The sequence below is a fragment of the Urocitellus parryii genome, chromosome 6, assembly GCF_045843805.1.
Source record: "Urocitellus parryii isolate mUroPar1 chromosome 6, mUroPar1.hap1, whole genome shotgun sequence".
Taxonomy (NCBI): domain Eukaryota; kingdom Metazoa; phylum Chordata; class Mammalia; order Rodentia; family Sciuridae; genus Urocitellus; species Urocitellus parryii.
The window spans coordinates 10,069,893-10,085,141 of record NC_135536.1 but is presented as its reverse complement, the minus strand read 5'-3'; the positions used below and the strand labels follow the sequence as shown (position 1 = coordinate 10,085,141).

General features: G+C 59.8%; 1 protein-coding gene across 3 annotated transcripts in view; it reads right to left on the bottom strand.

Moving 5' to 3' along the window:
* Positions 1-15,249, bottom strand: part of Syne3 (spectrin repeat containing nuclear envelope family member 3) — an 85,606-nt gene that overhangs the window by 29,933 nt on the left and 40,424 nt on the right. For 2 of the 3 annotated variants that reach the window (XM_026411775.2, XM_026411773.2), the window contains exons 3-8: positions 13,990-14,162; positions 12,425-12,734; positions 6,050-6,211; positions 4,791-5,141; positions 2,568-2,701; positions 832-1,006 (exon numbers count right to left, since the gene is read on the bottom strand). In XM_026411775.2, coding sequence (XP_026267560.2) covers positions 832-1,006; positions 2,568-2,701; positions 4,791-5,141; positions 6,050-6,211; positions 12,425-12,734; positions 13,990-14,162 — 1,305 coding nt within the window. The remainder of the gene's footprint in view (positions 1-831; positions 1,007-2,567; positions 2,702-4,790; positions 5,142-6,049; positions 6,212-12,424; positions 12,735-13,989; positions 14,163-15,249) is intronic. The other variant, XM_077799672.1, reaches the window with a different exon arrangement.

The following is a 15,249-nucleotide window of genomic DNA, read 5'->3' as shown; positions in this document are numbered from 1 at the left end:
CAGCACTGACCATGGCAGCTGCTGCCAGCTGCTCACCCCACGGCCTTTCCTCCTCCCTCACCCAGTAGCCAGCATGTTGGCTGGGTGACCAAGTGCCCACCTGGATGCCCGGGTTATTGAGACCATGGCCACAGGCCAGTCCCAGGGATCCCGTCATCCTCAGCCAGTGGTTGGTCCAGGGATGGTCAAGTGACTTTGAGGGACCAGTGAGATGTAAGAAAAGCTGCTGGAGCTTCTGGGATGGGCCTCCCTGATGATAGTGAAGTGGTGATGGAAGGAGCCCTTCGGCCCCCACAGTTCCCTCCTGCAACAGGTGTTGCTTGTGGGGGATGCGTGTGTGGGGTGGTGGCAGCCATTTTGGAGCCAGAAGGAGAAACACCACCTGGAGCTAGGTAGAGCCTGGGTCTTTGATGACAGTCAGTCCTAAAGTCAGCCTGTGTTTTAACCTGTCACTGGGCAGCTTTTGTCACTTGTAGCCACAGTGAAGGCACTGGCCTGACAACGCCGCTTTCTCACAGAACGGCTAATGTTCCACAGAGGACGGCCTATGGTGGGGTCCAGAAGGAAAAGGGGAGCTACCCCTGGGTGGGAGAGGGTCAGTGGGGCGTCCTGGGGTCCTCCCAGGCTTCGCCTCCTACCCAAGTTTGAGGATGACCTGAATCACAGATGACAACGTGACATTCCCTGTGCACTAGGTCTTGCCCAAGCAGTGAGCTGGAGCCCGTGTCTGTGGGGCCAGGGACACACCCGTCCCCAGGAGGGTGGCCGACGCGCCCCACGCTCAGCCAGCAGCCTCCCGGCCACAGAAGCCAGCCCTCCTGGCGCAGTTACCTCGATCTGGGGCAGGAAGGTGTGGATGGAGGGCAGGTCTGGCAGGCTGGCGGTGACCCCCAGGAGCCGCTGGGCCAGCGCCCTCCACAGCTGCAGGCCCTGCAGGGGACGCTGGAAGCCCTGCCACAGCTCCACCCCCGTGGCATTGCGGAGCCTGGTGCTCTTCCCCTTCATGCTGCGAGGACCAAGAAAGAGAAAGCGGGGTCACCTCCGGGTGAGGCCCCGCCGGACCCCCAGGGAGCCCAGGAGCACTGCCTCAGGGTGGGCCCTCTCTGTCCCGCGGGCTGCTGGGAGGGTCTGCAGCAATGGCCACGAGGTACGGGGGAAGGGACTCCGGGTGACGTGGAAAGGCCTCAGCACGTGCTCAGGTCTTCCTGGGCTCAGACCCCAGGGCTCCCGGGGCCTCTGCGCTTGTACATAAATAAGACGTGTGAGCGTCCTCCGAGTCCAGGGGAGGTGTGGACGCCCGGGAGTCTCAAGTCTGGCAGACGAGTCTATGATCTAGGTGGCTCATCCTGGAGCCTCAGTTTCTTCACCTGACAAATGGGGAACATGGTGCCCCCAAAACACTTGTGAGTGCTAACTGAGATAGTACAGAGACGTCTCCTGGGAAGAGAGGCCTGGCCCTCCCGCTGAGGATGAACCAATAACTGCAAAAGCTTGGTCTAATTTTAAAAATGAGCAAAACACAGGAATGAGAGTTTAGTGTCCAGGGCTCCTTTGACCCCGAGGGCTTTGCCCATCTGTAATGTAATGGCTGCAAAATCGAGCTGGGCTTTTGACACTCCCCAAGGAGTGGGGGGTAAGGTCCACCAAGGGCGGCAGGTTCTGAAAACCTCACCCATCCCAGAGCTGGGCCTCCAGGTCCACGCTGTCAGGACAAGAGGCCACGCAGGTGAGCCAGGGGACTCCTGGCCAGGGGACTGCAAGCCGCAGGGTAAACCGTGAAGACCTGAGACGGGCACTGCCCCAGCGGAGGCCATCAGAACCCTCTGTTAACAGACAGCACCCCAGGCCCTGCTCATTTCTAGGAGCACGTTTTCAAATCCAAGGTCCAGCTCCCAGACAGAGATGTGCAGCCCTGGAAAGCTCCAGGACAGAAAGCAGAGGTAGAGGAAGCCCCTCGGCCACTCTGACCCTCGGCATAAACCCCCACACACACACCCTGGAGCACCTCACAGAGGACCCAGGCCATGACCTTGATTCTGGAGAGGGGGACCTGGGCACGGCTGTGGGGGAGAGACACTGCAAGCTGGACCCCTGCTCTGCCTGAGGGAGCCCGCACCCAGCAGTGGCCGCTGTGCTGTGTTAGCACGTCTCGGGGGAAAGAGGGCCACGCCCCACGTGTCCACGCTGCTTCAGGCCTCAGAGGGAAGCCATCTCCACTGCCAGGCTATGCCCACCAGCTGAGGGGACAGGCAGAGGCTGGTCTGAAGATGCGCTTGAGGTCCCAGAGTGGCCAGAGGCAGGGCACTGCTGTTGACCTATTGAGTAGCCCTCCCCTTGGGCCATTGCGTGGTGAACGCTTCCTGATGTTAATTGGCGTGAAGAGACTTGATGGAATGGGCGCTGCGCTGCCCACCAAGGACAGAGACAGTCCAGGCCTCTTTTAGGAGCAAAACCCAGAACAGATCTAGAGGGCCCAGCGCCTGAGCCGAGGGAGGACCCGCAGCAGCCGGTCACTCAGCGGGAGGCGGGTGCACCACAGTCCTGCCCACCCTGGGCTCCCCGGGTACCTCTGGTACTCCTGGATGGCGGCCACCACGCTGTCGGAGAGCGGCTGCAGGTCGGGAAAGGCCACAAGGTCCTTCAGCTGGGCCTGTAGCCAGGCCACCCGGGGCTCCTCGGAGGCCAGCGCTGCCCGTGTTGCCTGCAGGACAGGATGACACCCCAGGGTGGATGAGGCTCCTCAAGGGGATGGCCACAGATCTCAGGGGGCTGAGCACAGGCCAGTGAGTGGTGCCAGGTCGGAGGAGCCTGTCGCCGAGGGCAGGGGCTGGGGCCCGTCAGCTCATTCCTAGGCTGGCCTTTCCTCTCTGAGCTGCAGTTCTTACTGTCACCTGCCTCTGAATATGCTGGTGGCAGCTGCCAGCTCCTCATGCACAAACACCCAGGGCAGAGGGCACGCTGTCCCCTGCAGAGCGCCCCAGGTGCCCCATCCACCCGAGCCTCACCACCAGCCTGGAGAGAGGCTGGCCCATGTTCTACACAAGGACACTCGGCCTTAGCGGTTTGGATGGTCGTGAAACCTGCAAACTGTGTGCCTCATGGCTGGGCCACCTCATCAGCACAAAACGGAGCGTGCACCACAGGGTGTTCTGTGAATCTCTACTTCTACAGACGGACCACCAGGAAGTGCTCAAATCGCTTCACCTCACTGAGATCAGCCCCTCCAGAGGCTCCCTTGTCCTGCTGGCTGGGGACATTGGAATTTGACCTTGACCTGCAGAACTCAAGCCCCTCTGGACTCCTGCTCAGGAGGAGGCAGGGTGGGATGCTAGAGAGCACTTTGGGGATGGGGGGGTGCAACACAGGGCAGGCCTGAAAACTGTCCCATATGATACAAGGGGCATGCTCCCACCAGCCACAGGGGACAGGTGGCACTGACCAGGCACGCGGGCAAATCAGGGGCCCAGGGCGGCTGCCACCCAGTATCCCAGAGGCAGCCCTGGGCTTCTGCCCTCCTGAACTGACCTCAGAACCTCCTTGCACAGGGATGAACCCATGGGCAGCCCCAATCAGGCTTAGTCACAGGGAATCCCCGGGAACAGGATCAAAGGAAGGAAGCCCTGGGAGGGATTCTAGGAGACGCTCGGGTGATGTGGGCCACTGGTGGGCAGCGGGGCTGGTGGGAGCCTGCCTTTGTGGCAGATGCAATTCCAAATGCTCTGTCATTTCCCCCAATTCACAGGCAACCGAGGCTAAAGCAATCCTCCCGAAGCCATCCCAAAAGCAAGGGGAGGAAGCAGCGCTGATCCCAGGAGGTCTGGCCCCAGAGTCTCCTGGCCCTAACCCTGGACCACAGCACCTTCTGCTCATGCAGAGGGGAAACGGTTCCCTTGCAGGAAGATGATCGCTGCAGTGTGACCTGGTCTGCCACAGGACTGAATCTCAAGAAAGCCGAAAGAGTGCATGCCCTTGGTCACTGCCTGCTACTACCTCCAAAAACATTTTTGTCTATGGGCAAAGATTAGAAGGAGGGGAGGCCGATGCATTTGGAAGATGCTGTGGATCTTGAGGAGATGAGACCGGGAAATCCCTAGGTCCTTGGGGGAAGCGGCGTACCCTTGGGGAGGACTCTGGGGCCCCAGTCTCTTCCTCTTCCTGACTCATGAGATGAGCTCTTGGTATGAGCCAGGGGTCCACAGAAATGGGGCCCCTAGATCATGGACTGGAGCCTTCAGAACCATGAACCAAAGCAAACCTTTTCTCTTTATAAGTGAATTGCCTCAGGTATTCTGTGATATGACAGGATGGTGACTAATACATCTCCTGAGTGTATAGGAGCAGGGTGTCCTCTGATTGGGTCTGGAGTCCACCCCACCATCCTCCATTTGGCCTCCCCAGACTCCCCCACTGCTGTGTCTGTCACTCGTCATGTCTCCATTACAAGCTTTTCTTTCTGTGGTAACAGCCTGTTCTCTACTGAGATGTCCACCCCAAGCCACCAAGGGAGTGCCTCTGAGGCCCTGTCTACCTCTGGTGTTTACTCTCTAGCTCACCCTATGACCTTGGGAATGGTGGGGGGGATTCTCTCTGGGCTTCAGTTTCCTCATCTGGAAAATGGGGGTGAACACCCATTTGTCCTCTACCCCTCCAGGAAGGTACCAGAGACCCAGGAGGCCAAAGGGGGTGTGCGTAAGGCTTGGTGGCTGTTCCGTCCCACAGAGGAGCTCCGAGTGGCGACCCCCAGGCTCACACACCTGGACCGCTCCAGGGCTTGGCCAAACCTCACTCACCGAGTACAGCCTCCAGCGGGCCACCAGCTCGTCCTCGGTCCCTGCCTCCTTCCCTGCAGGCTCCAGGCCCTCCTGGGCCAGCCTCTGAAGTCCCTTCTGGAACTCTCCAAGCTCGGCCTCCAGCAGCCCAATCTGCCGCTCACAGGCCCCCCTGGATGAGAGCAGTCCCTGCAGCCGCTCCTCCTCCTCCTCCCAGAGGCCGCGCAGCTTCTCCAGGACCTTCCGCATCTCCTCCAGTTCTCCCAGGATCTTCTCCGCGCCCAGAGGAGAGGTGTTCTGAATGACGCCCTCCGACTGCTCCTGCAGCCTCCTCAAAGACTCCTGGCCCCGGGGGAAGTCCTTGGCGATGTCCTGAAGCGGGAAGGGCAGGGGGAAGCAGACCTGGGAGGCCACGCGGGCACTCATCCCTGGATTCCTGGGTTAGGGCTGCCCAGGTGGACTCTCTGCCCTAGGATGGGCGGCAGGGTGAGCACCTGAGTCCCTCCCAAGCCCTTCTCAAGCCTTTGACTAGGTCAAGGAGAAAGTGGGCTGGGTGCTTCTCTGACTTAGCACTTTTGGGCACTGGTCCATCTTTTTAAGGCACAGAGCCATTGACAGCACTGTGGGGACAGTTTCACTGTATTTATATGATGAATGGTGCTGGGTTTCCATTTATGACAATGTGTTTTGTTTTCTGAATAACTTTCATCAACATTTTAAAAAGTAAGTCCATTAAATACAAATACGAAACACACCCATCAGGTGCCACATAGCTCTTGAATTATTGAGGATGACCTGCCCACTCATTTAGCAAAGGGAGCCGTGGTCTCTCCAGGGTCATGCAGTCACAAAGGCCAGCGTCTCTGGACTGAGGGCCCGAGGTCCACCCAGGGCTCTTCTCCCGGGCACTACTGACATGAGTGGCTGGGTCATCCCCTGCTGCAGAGCTGTCCTGGTCATTGGAGGGTGTTTAGCAGCATCCCTGATCTCAGCTCACCCACCCCCAGTTGTGACAAATAAAAATGTGTCTGGACATTGCCACCTGCCTGCCTTGAAACCCGCGGGTCTAGACCACGCTGCTGTGGTCCTGCGTGTCCAAAAATGGCCCCTGGCTCCCGGACTTTCGTGAAGCAGCCAGACCCCCAGCGTTTTGCGCTGGATGCCTGGCTCCTGCTCAGGGCAGGGTCTGTGCCCAGGCGCTGCCCTGTTAACTGTAACTCAGAACCCGCCGCAGGGGGGCGCTCCCTCCACGGCGTCCGGGGCCTCGGGCTGGGACGTACCTGCAGCGCGGAGAGGCGGAGCGTGGCCGGCAGCGTGCAGCCCCGCCCCATGCAGCCGTGCACCTTCTCCACCACGGCCCTCAGCCACAGCTGGAACTCCTCCACGCTCGCCTGGTACTGCTCGTGCTCCTGGGCCACCCGCTCCAGCACGTCCACCCGGTCCTGCAGGAGGGGAGAACCTGCTGTGAGGGTCCCCCGTCTGGCTGTCCCTGCCTTTAACTCTACTGCTGGTGTTCTTTGCTGCTGTGTCCTAGGAAGGGCACTCAACACCTGGGGCTTGGTGACAACAAGGACAACACTCCCCCGGAACACTGTCCCTTCCAGTGCTTAGCACCATGGCGACCTGCTAAGAGCTTTACAGACTCAAGCTCCTTGAGCTCTCCTGGCGGCCCATGCAGTGCTCCCGTGATTATTCAGGTTTGGCAGAGGAGGACACTGAGCCTCAGAAAGGTGAAAGGACTTGCCCAAGGTGGCCAGGCTCAGACAGTGGGAAGGCAAACCTGGGTGGAAACACAGGGCCAACAGGCAGTTCTAGCACCATGCCTACAGGGTACACAGGCTGCCCCCTTCCCCACGGACATGGTGATGCTTACTGCATGGGCTGGAATCTGACCTTCCGCCAGTCCCACTGAAGGTCTAACGCCCCAGAGGCAGGGTAGTTGATACTTGGGGAAATGACAGTATCCCTGCTGTGAGACCTACTGTGCTCCTAGAGACTGTTCTTTAGAATTCCCTGTTCACAGTGCTGTCTCTTAAGCCCCTTGATGGCTCCCTACTGTCCCAGGCTGAAATGCAAGTTATAAATTCTGGCATCCCAAGACAGGTCCTTGGCATGAGGCTCTGTGGTCCAGTGGTCAAGGCCTGGGGCCAGGGAACCCACTGCCTGTGGCTGGAACCTTGGCATGTCATGGACTCCTCTCTGCCGGAGTCTCTTCCTTCCTAACAACCTTATTGGGGTGCAGGGAGATGAAATGAGCCAGGGCTTGTGCCACTCTAAGGACAGTGCCCTGCAGCGAGGAAGCACTTGGTAACCATGAATCATAGTTTACTATCCCCTGCTTCCCAGGGCTTCTGGCACAGTACACAGCACCACCTGGCAGAGCTGACCCCAGGGCCCTGCCTTCTTTCTCTGGAGCTCTGCCCACTACCCTGGAGGCCCAGGGTATTTCCAAAACACGAGGATGCAACTCTAGCCCAGCACCCCTCCATCAGGTTCCACCTTCAGGGGGACCAGGAGATACTACAGACCACGCTGCCCGACTATGTCATCTAGCTCAGGGCCGGCTCAAGGTGTGCCTCCTGAGTGACAGGAAGAGCAGACCCTGGGTGTCAGCCAACAAAGGGACTTTCCAGGGACAGTCAAGAGAAGGGAAAAGATGGCAGCTCATTCCATAGTGTGACTGGAACTTACGCATTATCTTCTTTAACACGATGCCACAAAACCTCTCTCCTGCCACTGTCCAAACTAGAGTCAGGAGGTCACAGAACTCTTGACAGAATCAAGGTTCAAGCCTCAAGTGTCAGACCCCAAATCACCGCTCGAGTGAGGCCTGGCAGACTTTCTATCAAGGGCTGCACGGCATGGGGTCTGGCTTTGCCCTCCGCCTGATTTCTGTTGCAACCCGCCAGCCACGTAACGGCCACTTCTGTGGCAGGACAGGAGCATCCTTAGCCAGCATGTCAAGGATGACATGTTCCAACACAGCTTTCATTTTGGATAGTAAAGTTGGGATTCCATGCCATTTTGCCATCACGAAACATTCAGCTTTTAACTTCTCCCAACCATTTAAAAATGTGGAAACCGCCGCCAGCTCCCAGGGCAGACACAAGCAGGGGCGGGGCTGGATTTGGCACAAGGACTGCAGTTTGCTGACCTGGGCTTTTCATCCTGGAGAGAGGCCACGCCCAGGGGGGCCCCTGCTTGCCATGAGGCTAAGTCAGAAGCTCTCAACTGGGAAGAGACACAGGCAAGTGGACCAGAAAAACGTCCCCAGTGGCTTGTGCAAGCTCCCTCTCCTTTGAGAAGCTTCTCACCAAATCTAGAAACACTGATCCATTTAACCCTCCGTAACAACCATCACGACCGGAGAAAACCCCCCATTTTAGAGACGAAGACTCCCAGGCTTCAGACCAAGCTCCTCAGGGAAGAACTGAACAGTTCTCTCAAAACAAGTGCCTACATCCCAAAGTGGACCCTGGACAGGAACCGTCCCCTGCAGCCGTGGGGAGGGTGCTGGAACCTGGCCGGTTCCCTGGCCGGCTCCCCAAGCCCCGAGGGACTGTTGGCATCCATCAGAACCCCCGCCCAGCTCCCCCATTCCCAGGGAAGGTTCATCTGTAAACACCGTGGGTCGTAGGTCAGGAGCAGCCAGCGGAGGCTGTTGGCCCGTGGATGCTGATGGTGACGGATGTGGGAGGGAAGTGCATTCCTCTCCCCACGTCCCCAGGAAGGGCCCACGGGAGGTGCCCAGTGTGTGAGTGATGAGGCACTGGCACCCGCCACGTCCAGAGTAAATAAAAGTCTCGGTGATGGGAAGCAGGCGCTCGCGAGGAGTGGCGGGCAGGGCCGGGATCCAGACGAGATCCGTGCCAGGCGCAGCCCTCACAGCAGGGTGCAGCGTGGCCGTGCGAAGATGTCAGGGGTGACACATGGGAGAGTGCTCCGCCTTCTCGTTAGACCCAACAATCAAGCCATCTGTGGCCCAGCGGAGCCATCAGGGATGTCACAGCCCAGCCAGTGAGCAAGGGCAGCGTGGATCTGTGTCTCTGAGCAGTGGCCGAGGTACCAGACAAACACTGCTTCCCTGAGGCCCACGGGGGAGGGGGAGGCCGGAAGAAAGAGGACGCTGCTCTTCATCTTGTGCTTTGGCAAACGGAAGTCGTGGATTAAACACAAACAAGCAGGACACTCTGGGCAACCGGCCACCAGCCTGATTTCCCTCCGCCTGCTCTGGGCCAGCCTGTGTCTCTGCTCAGCTCGGCTCAGCCTGTGGCCCAACCCAGAATCTCACCGTCCAGAGGCCACGCCGGTCCCCTCCCCACCAACATTGGACCCTCCCCACCCCAAGGTCAGGCCTGGACCCAGAGGAAGTTCCCAGGACTGACCCTCACAGGCCCTTGTGCAGTCAAAGGTGCCCTGAGGGAGCCTTTCATGCAAAGTGAGGTCGGCCATCAAACACGCAGAGCAGGTGACCAGGGGACTCTGGACCACCAAGGCTCTTTGGGGCCACTGGATCTGCATTTCCTGCTTGGGACGAAGCCCGAGCATTTTCCTTATGTCCAGGGTTGGCAGGCCAGGGTGAGCCCCGGAGTTGGTTCCCTGGGGCCAGATCCCACTGTGCTGAGGAGGACCTTGGGCCACAGCCCTCTTAGTAGCCTGTCAGTGTTCCAAGGTGGTGGCACCCTCTGGGAACCTGGTGGGAACTCTGGCTCCTCAACCTGGAAAGATCCATTGAGTGGACCTGCAGAGGACCCAGAGGGCCCGCCTGGCCCTGCCCTCTGTCCACCTCGGTCCACCCTCAGTCAGCTCTGGGGAAGACCTCACCGAGTGCCACATCCCTCCCCATCCAAAGCAGAATGGGTTCCCTCGGAGTAGGGAGTGTTGCTGAACCTCTGGGGCCAGGAAGAGAAAATCCAGGGTCCAGGGACTTGAGCCAACAGCTGAAAACGCCAAATGGATTCACTTCTGGAATCAGGATCCAGTCACCCCCACACACCAGCACCCACTGCCACATCGGAGTCACACTGACCAGCTCTTCTGGCAACTCTGGGGGCCTTCCACCAGGGCAGCTGCCCCCACATTGCTATCGTCTCAGTGGAGGACCCACACCCCGGCCCCCCAGGCCCCCCCAGCCTCGTGGAAACCTGACAGGACGCGCACCCTCCTTCAGGGGTCCCGAGCGCCCCCACCTCTGCTGCTTGTCACTTCCCAGCCTGACCCGCAGAAGCACTGAGGGCCCAGCGCTGGGAAGATGCGCCCAGGTGTGTTGATGCGCCCAGGACCTGAGGCCCAGCTGCAGGTGGAGCTCCTAGGGAGCCACCCAGAACTTCTGTCTCTTCCAGTGGCCAGGGTTGTCAGACCCTGGGATTACTGAGCCCAATAACATCTTCTTTGTCTACTTCATAAGAAGGCTGCAGGAATCGAGTGAGGCCAGAGTCAGGAAGAGGCTTGTAAAAAGTCGGGCTTCCCGATAAGAGTTGCCATTTCTACGGGTTTTTGGCCCATGTGAGGGGGAAGTCCCCTGGAATGACAGTGAGACTCTCCGAGGTGACCATTCCTGCCTTGGGGCCAGAATTAGTGCTCAGCCAGCACCCTGGCGTCCGCCCACCCCGTGGACACCAGCAGCTTCCGTGCCCTCTCCTCTGCACCCTGCACTAGGGGCTCTGCTGATGGGCACAGGCACCTGTTTTCTGTACCGTCAGGACGAAGGGCCAGCACTGTGCCCTTTAAGGGCCCAAGGGACCTGGAGAGAGAACTGCTGTTGAGCCTGCCCTGGCCACTTGGGATCTGGCTTGCTGGACGAGATCAGCTGCTACACCTGCAAGAACGAACCTGATACCCGCCTGGCCCTTCCAGTTCCTGACCCCTGAGCAGCTGTCCTAGGACCTCTGCCACGGCCCACTGGGGCCCCGCTGGTTGCTCGCCTTCCTGCTGCAGGGGTGGGGACTTGTGCATCCAGCCAACAGCCCTGAGCACCTGCTGCACGCCCAACATGGGTGCTGTTGCTATTTATTCTCACCCACCTGGTGCAGAGGCTGTCCTCCATGCTGGGAAAACACTGCTGATTTTAAAGAGCACACAGGTGTCTCCAGCAGCCCTGGCAACCTGGCAGAGCTGGGGAACGGCCCCCAGGCCACACAGCTGGGAAGCAGCAGCCTGACCCTGAACTCAGTCTCTTCACTCGGGGACCACCTTGCTCCCCACCGATTCCCTGTCTCTGCTTACTATGGGGCTTGTTTCCCCTGAGCTGAGCGGGAGGAGCCCAGGAGACTTCCAGCCCTGCGCTGTCCTCTGGCCAGGCCAGCAGGATCGTGGGGAAGAGGGAGCGAGCCCTGTCCCCCAGCACACCCCTGGCACAGTGGGAAGGAACAGTCCCCAGCCCAGGAGGGAAGCTGCGGAGAACTCCCCATGATGCACACTGGGCTTGGTTTCTAGAAGCTGGGGCTGAGCGCTCAGGCTGGACTCTGCATGAACTTTGGCCACAGAGGAAGCAGAGACCCCCTACAAGGGAGCCCTAAGGGGGCTTCCTGCCCCCACCAGCCAAGGGCAACTAGAAACACATATGTCTATAAAGTCAGCGTGAGACAGAAATCGTGGTTTAGACTAGGCCTAACAGACAGAACCAGTCACCTTCGGAATACAGAGCCAGGGGCCTGTTCCACAGTTTGGGTTTGGGGTTCAGTTTAGAGAACCCACTTAATTCGGGAATCCCCAGGGGGACTATGAAGGTAAATTCCCAGGGGAGTTTTGCAGGCGGGGCATGTTCCACCCCCGAGGACACACAGAGCAAGCCTGCTTGGGGTGACTTACAGCTCCCGCTCCCAGAGCCCCCCAGGAAACAGTCCCCCCAACAGGAGACACATGAGCAGCAGCACCAGACCCTGGGGCTTTAGCTGCCTGAACAGCCCCGTGGGGACCGAGAAGTACACATGCTCAGAAGACGATCCGCATCCAGGAGGAACAGGAGACTTCAGGAAAAAAGGACATTTGATAAAGAAAGAATAAGTGGACATAATAAAGAACCAAACAGAACTTCATCACGTGAACTCCGTAACCCAATGAGTCAAGGCAAGGTGGGCAAGGGACGGGCGGAGGACGGGGGTAGGCGAGGGACAGGAGGGGGAGGGGGAGGGATGAGAGAGAAGGGTGCTGCTCGGGTGGAGAAGAACAGTGACCAGCCACTGGTCACCACCTGTGGACTCAGGCACATCAAGCCCTGAGCGACTCGGGGCGTGTGGCGGCAGCAGATGGACGGGTAGGTAGAAGGTGACGGACAGGTGCCTGGTGGGTGGTGGATCAGAGGATGGAGACAGTAGATAAGGGCAGGTGGGTGAGGGGTGGACGGGGAGAGAGATGGGTGAATGTGGGTGACGAGGTGGGTGGGCCGAGGGGCAGGTGCACGATGGGTGGGTGGTCACCAGGTTGAGCACATGAACAGGTTAGGCTGGGGGGATGGGTGGGTAGAGGGCTGGCTGGGTCAGTGGGCAGGGTGGGGGCCAGACAGGTTTGGTGACAGTGGGAGGCAGGTGGTGAGGAGGGAGAAGGTGGCCAGGAGGGTGCTGAAGGGAGGGCGGGGGCGTGGGTGCTGGGCGGCTGGACAGTGAACGGTGGATGGATGGCGGGGAGGTGGCTGGATAGGGCACGGCTGGCCTCACCTGGGCTTTGGCCCTCACTGCGTCGTACTCGGCCTTCATCCTCTTCTGGGCCTCTTCGTCCACGCTGGGGTCCCCGATCCTGTTGAACAGGGAGCCCGCCTCCTCCAGCAGCCGGTCCAGGAGCACGGCCTGGTTGTCCACGTTGTGCAGCAGCACCTGGGCGTGGCCCAGCTGCCACTGCTTCTCCTTCAGGCCCAGCTGCAGCTCCACCTGGGGCTCCAGAGTGACCGTCATCTTCTGGAACCAGCGGTAGAACTCGTCCCGGGCCAGCAGGTACTCGCTCCAGTGCAGCCACACCCACTCGATGCGGCTGTGGGCACAGAGCACGAGGCCATGGGGAGGTGCTGCCTGGCTCCTGGGCAGGGGCCATGCCACTGTCCCCGCCCCAGCACCAGGGGCCATGGAGAAGGCCCTGTGTGTTCCCCAGGGTCACTGGACAGCTGGCCGACACTCCAGATTCTAGACCTCGCTCGGTCCTCCGGGAAGAGACCCTCTTGTCCTGCTGATAAGCTCCCAGTGAGGCCGTGGCTCAGCATCAGGTGTGTCCTGAGAACCACCAGCCAGTGATGCGGCTCAGGCAGTAGTAAGCCACCAGCACCCCAGTTCCACGATCAACACACCAATCCCTCCAAAATCTCCCTGCCACCGGGACTCTGAACACATGCCACGTGCTGACCACAGTCAGAAAGGACAAGGTCACCCGGGACTGTGCCATCAACGTGGAGATGCAGTGGTGTCTGTGGCTTGCTAGTTACTATCCAGTGGGGGACTGCAGCCTGCATGTGGGTTCCAGGGGCGCCGTGAACTCTCAGCGTGAGCACGCCTCTCCACCGGCCTCAGGGGCCCCTGAGCCACCGCAGAACCCTCCCATCTGTAAGGCGGACCTGGCCCTCTCGCTCCAGGCAGCAAACCTCAAGCCACTTTGTTGGGAATTTTGAGCACGAGGGTTTGGAAGACAGCACCGGGCCTTGCCCTTGCCGTTGGTCATCTCTACCATCCCCCTAACCTTCAGGAGCACTTGGCGGCCCCCGTGACTGGAGGAAGTGCCTGTGGCTCAGAGGCTGGGGATGTGGCTCAGTGGTCAATTGTATGCCTGGCATTTATGAGGCCCTGGGTTCAATCCCAGCACCAAAACAAAAGGTGGTCAGGTAACTTTCCCGAGACCACACAGCAAGTAACGGGCTCCAGTGGAGGCCAGGTCTGTGTGAGTCTCTGTGTCTCTCCTCTCCAACCCCTGCCCCCAAGCCGGGCTCCCTGGTGCAGGCAGGGCATGGGGCCAAAGCTGGCAGGCCAGGCCTTCTTCTCGGGGACTACCCTGGAGGGCGTACGCGTGAGCAGGCTACCAGGATTCCTTAGCAAACCTGGGGCTCCCAGTATCTATTGTCATCATTAAGCTGGATACTAATGAGGAAGAGCAGGCAGGCCGGGCCCGAACCCCCAGAGAACATCCTGTTCCAGGAATCCCCAGACTGAGAAATGCCCCCTGGACACAGGTTCCAGGCCAGTGTGGTGCTGGCCAAGGAGGGTCGGCAGCCCTGGTGGGTCCCCGGTCCTGGCTGCCCTACCTGTGACAGTGGGTCATATAGGTGACAGTCTCCTCCCACTGGGCCTTGATGTCCTTCAGCCGGGCCAGGATCTCCGGCTTCTGGTCCTCAGGGCAGCACGCCAGGAGCGCCTCGGCCGCCCGCAACACCACATCCACCTTCACGCGCCCCTCGGGCTCCCGCTGACAGATTTTCTGTGGGCACAGAAGCCAGTTTCCCAGGGTTGGGCACACACAGACAGGCCCAGGCTTGAGAAGACAGTGGCTCGGAGCTGACAGCCCGGACCCTGGGGCTGGAGGAACCGGGCTCAGACCCCCGCCTGCACCCCTCCTCCGTGACCACGGGAGACCCGCTCCTGGCTCCCAGGGAGGAGAAGAGGGGAGCCCAGCACTGCTGGCCTGTCCCTGGGAGTATGTGGGCCCACTGGGCCTGGCCTGTCCGACACCTCTCCGTCTGCCCTGAGCTCCGTGATCTCATTTGTGAAATGGAGCTTTCTCACTCTGAGGTGGAATGACCCCCGTCTGCCTCTCCGATTGTTTTTTCAGGATGACAAGAGAAAACACATGCAGTGCATGTCACAGACGGTCGTCTCGGGACTACTGTGGGGACCAGCGGGGCCCAGGGGCCCAGTGCAGCCTGTGGGATCAGCAACCCTGTTTCCCCGTTAGCACCAGGGCCGTGGTCCCACAGCCGCTCCCACAGGTGACCAGTCATGGCAGGGACTCATGGCAGGTCTATATCTAGGAGACACAGGGGCCCTCTGATGGGCCACTTTAGCTCAGAGACACCTGGGGCCTTGACAAGTGCCCCGAGATCCCCAGAGCCTGAGCTGCTCCCACCAGCCCCTCTTGCTCCCCGGCCTTGGGACCTGTCCTGCCTCCCAGCCTCCAGGCTCCTCCCTGCCTGTCACCTCTCCTGGGTGTGTCCCCTGCCTGGCTAACCTTATCTTACATCAACTTCTTGGTGGCAGGAGGACCCAAAGGAACGTGCAAGGAGTGAGCCTCTGATTATCAACATTATTATTCTGATGCTCCAGGGCTGGAGTGTTGGTCCCTGGGTCAGACATGGCTGCGTTCCCACTCCACCCCCTGCTACTGTGTGACCTGTCACAGGATTTACTTCCTCTAGACCCAGAGCGGGAGGTCACGGATAGGCCACCAGGGCTGCAGTGTGTCAGGAGCTAGAGGACCTCTGTCACCTGCTGTCACCACCTGCTGCTCCGTGGCTTTGTGCTTCCTGGAGTTGCTCATTTGCCTAATGCTCAGGCTCAGTGCCCAGCGG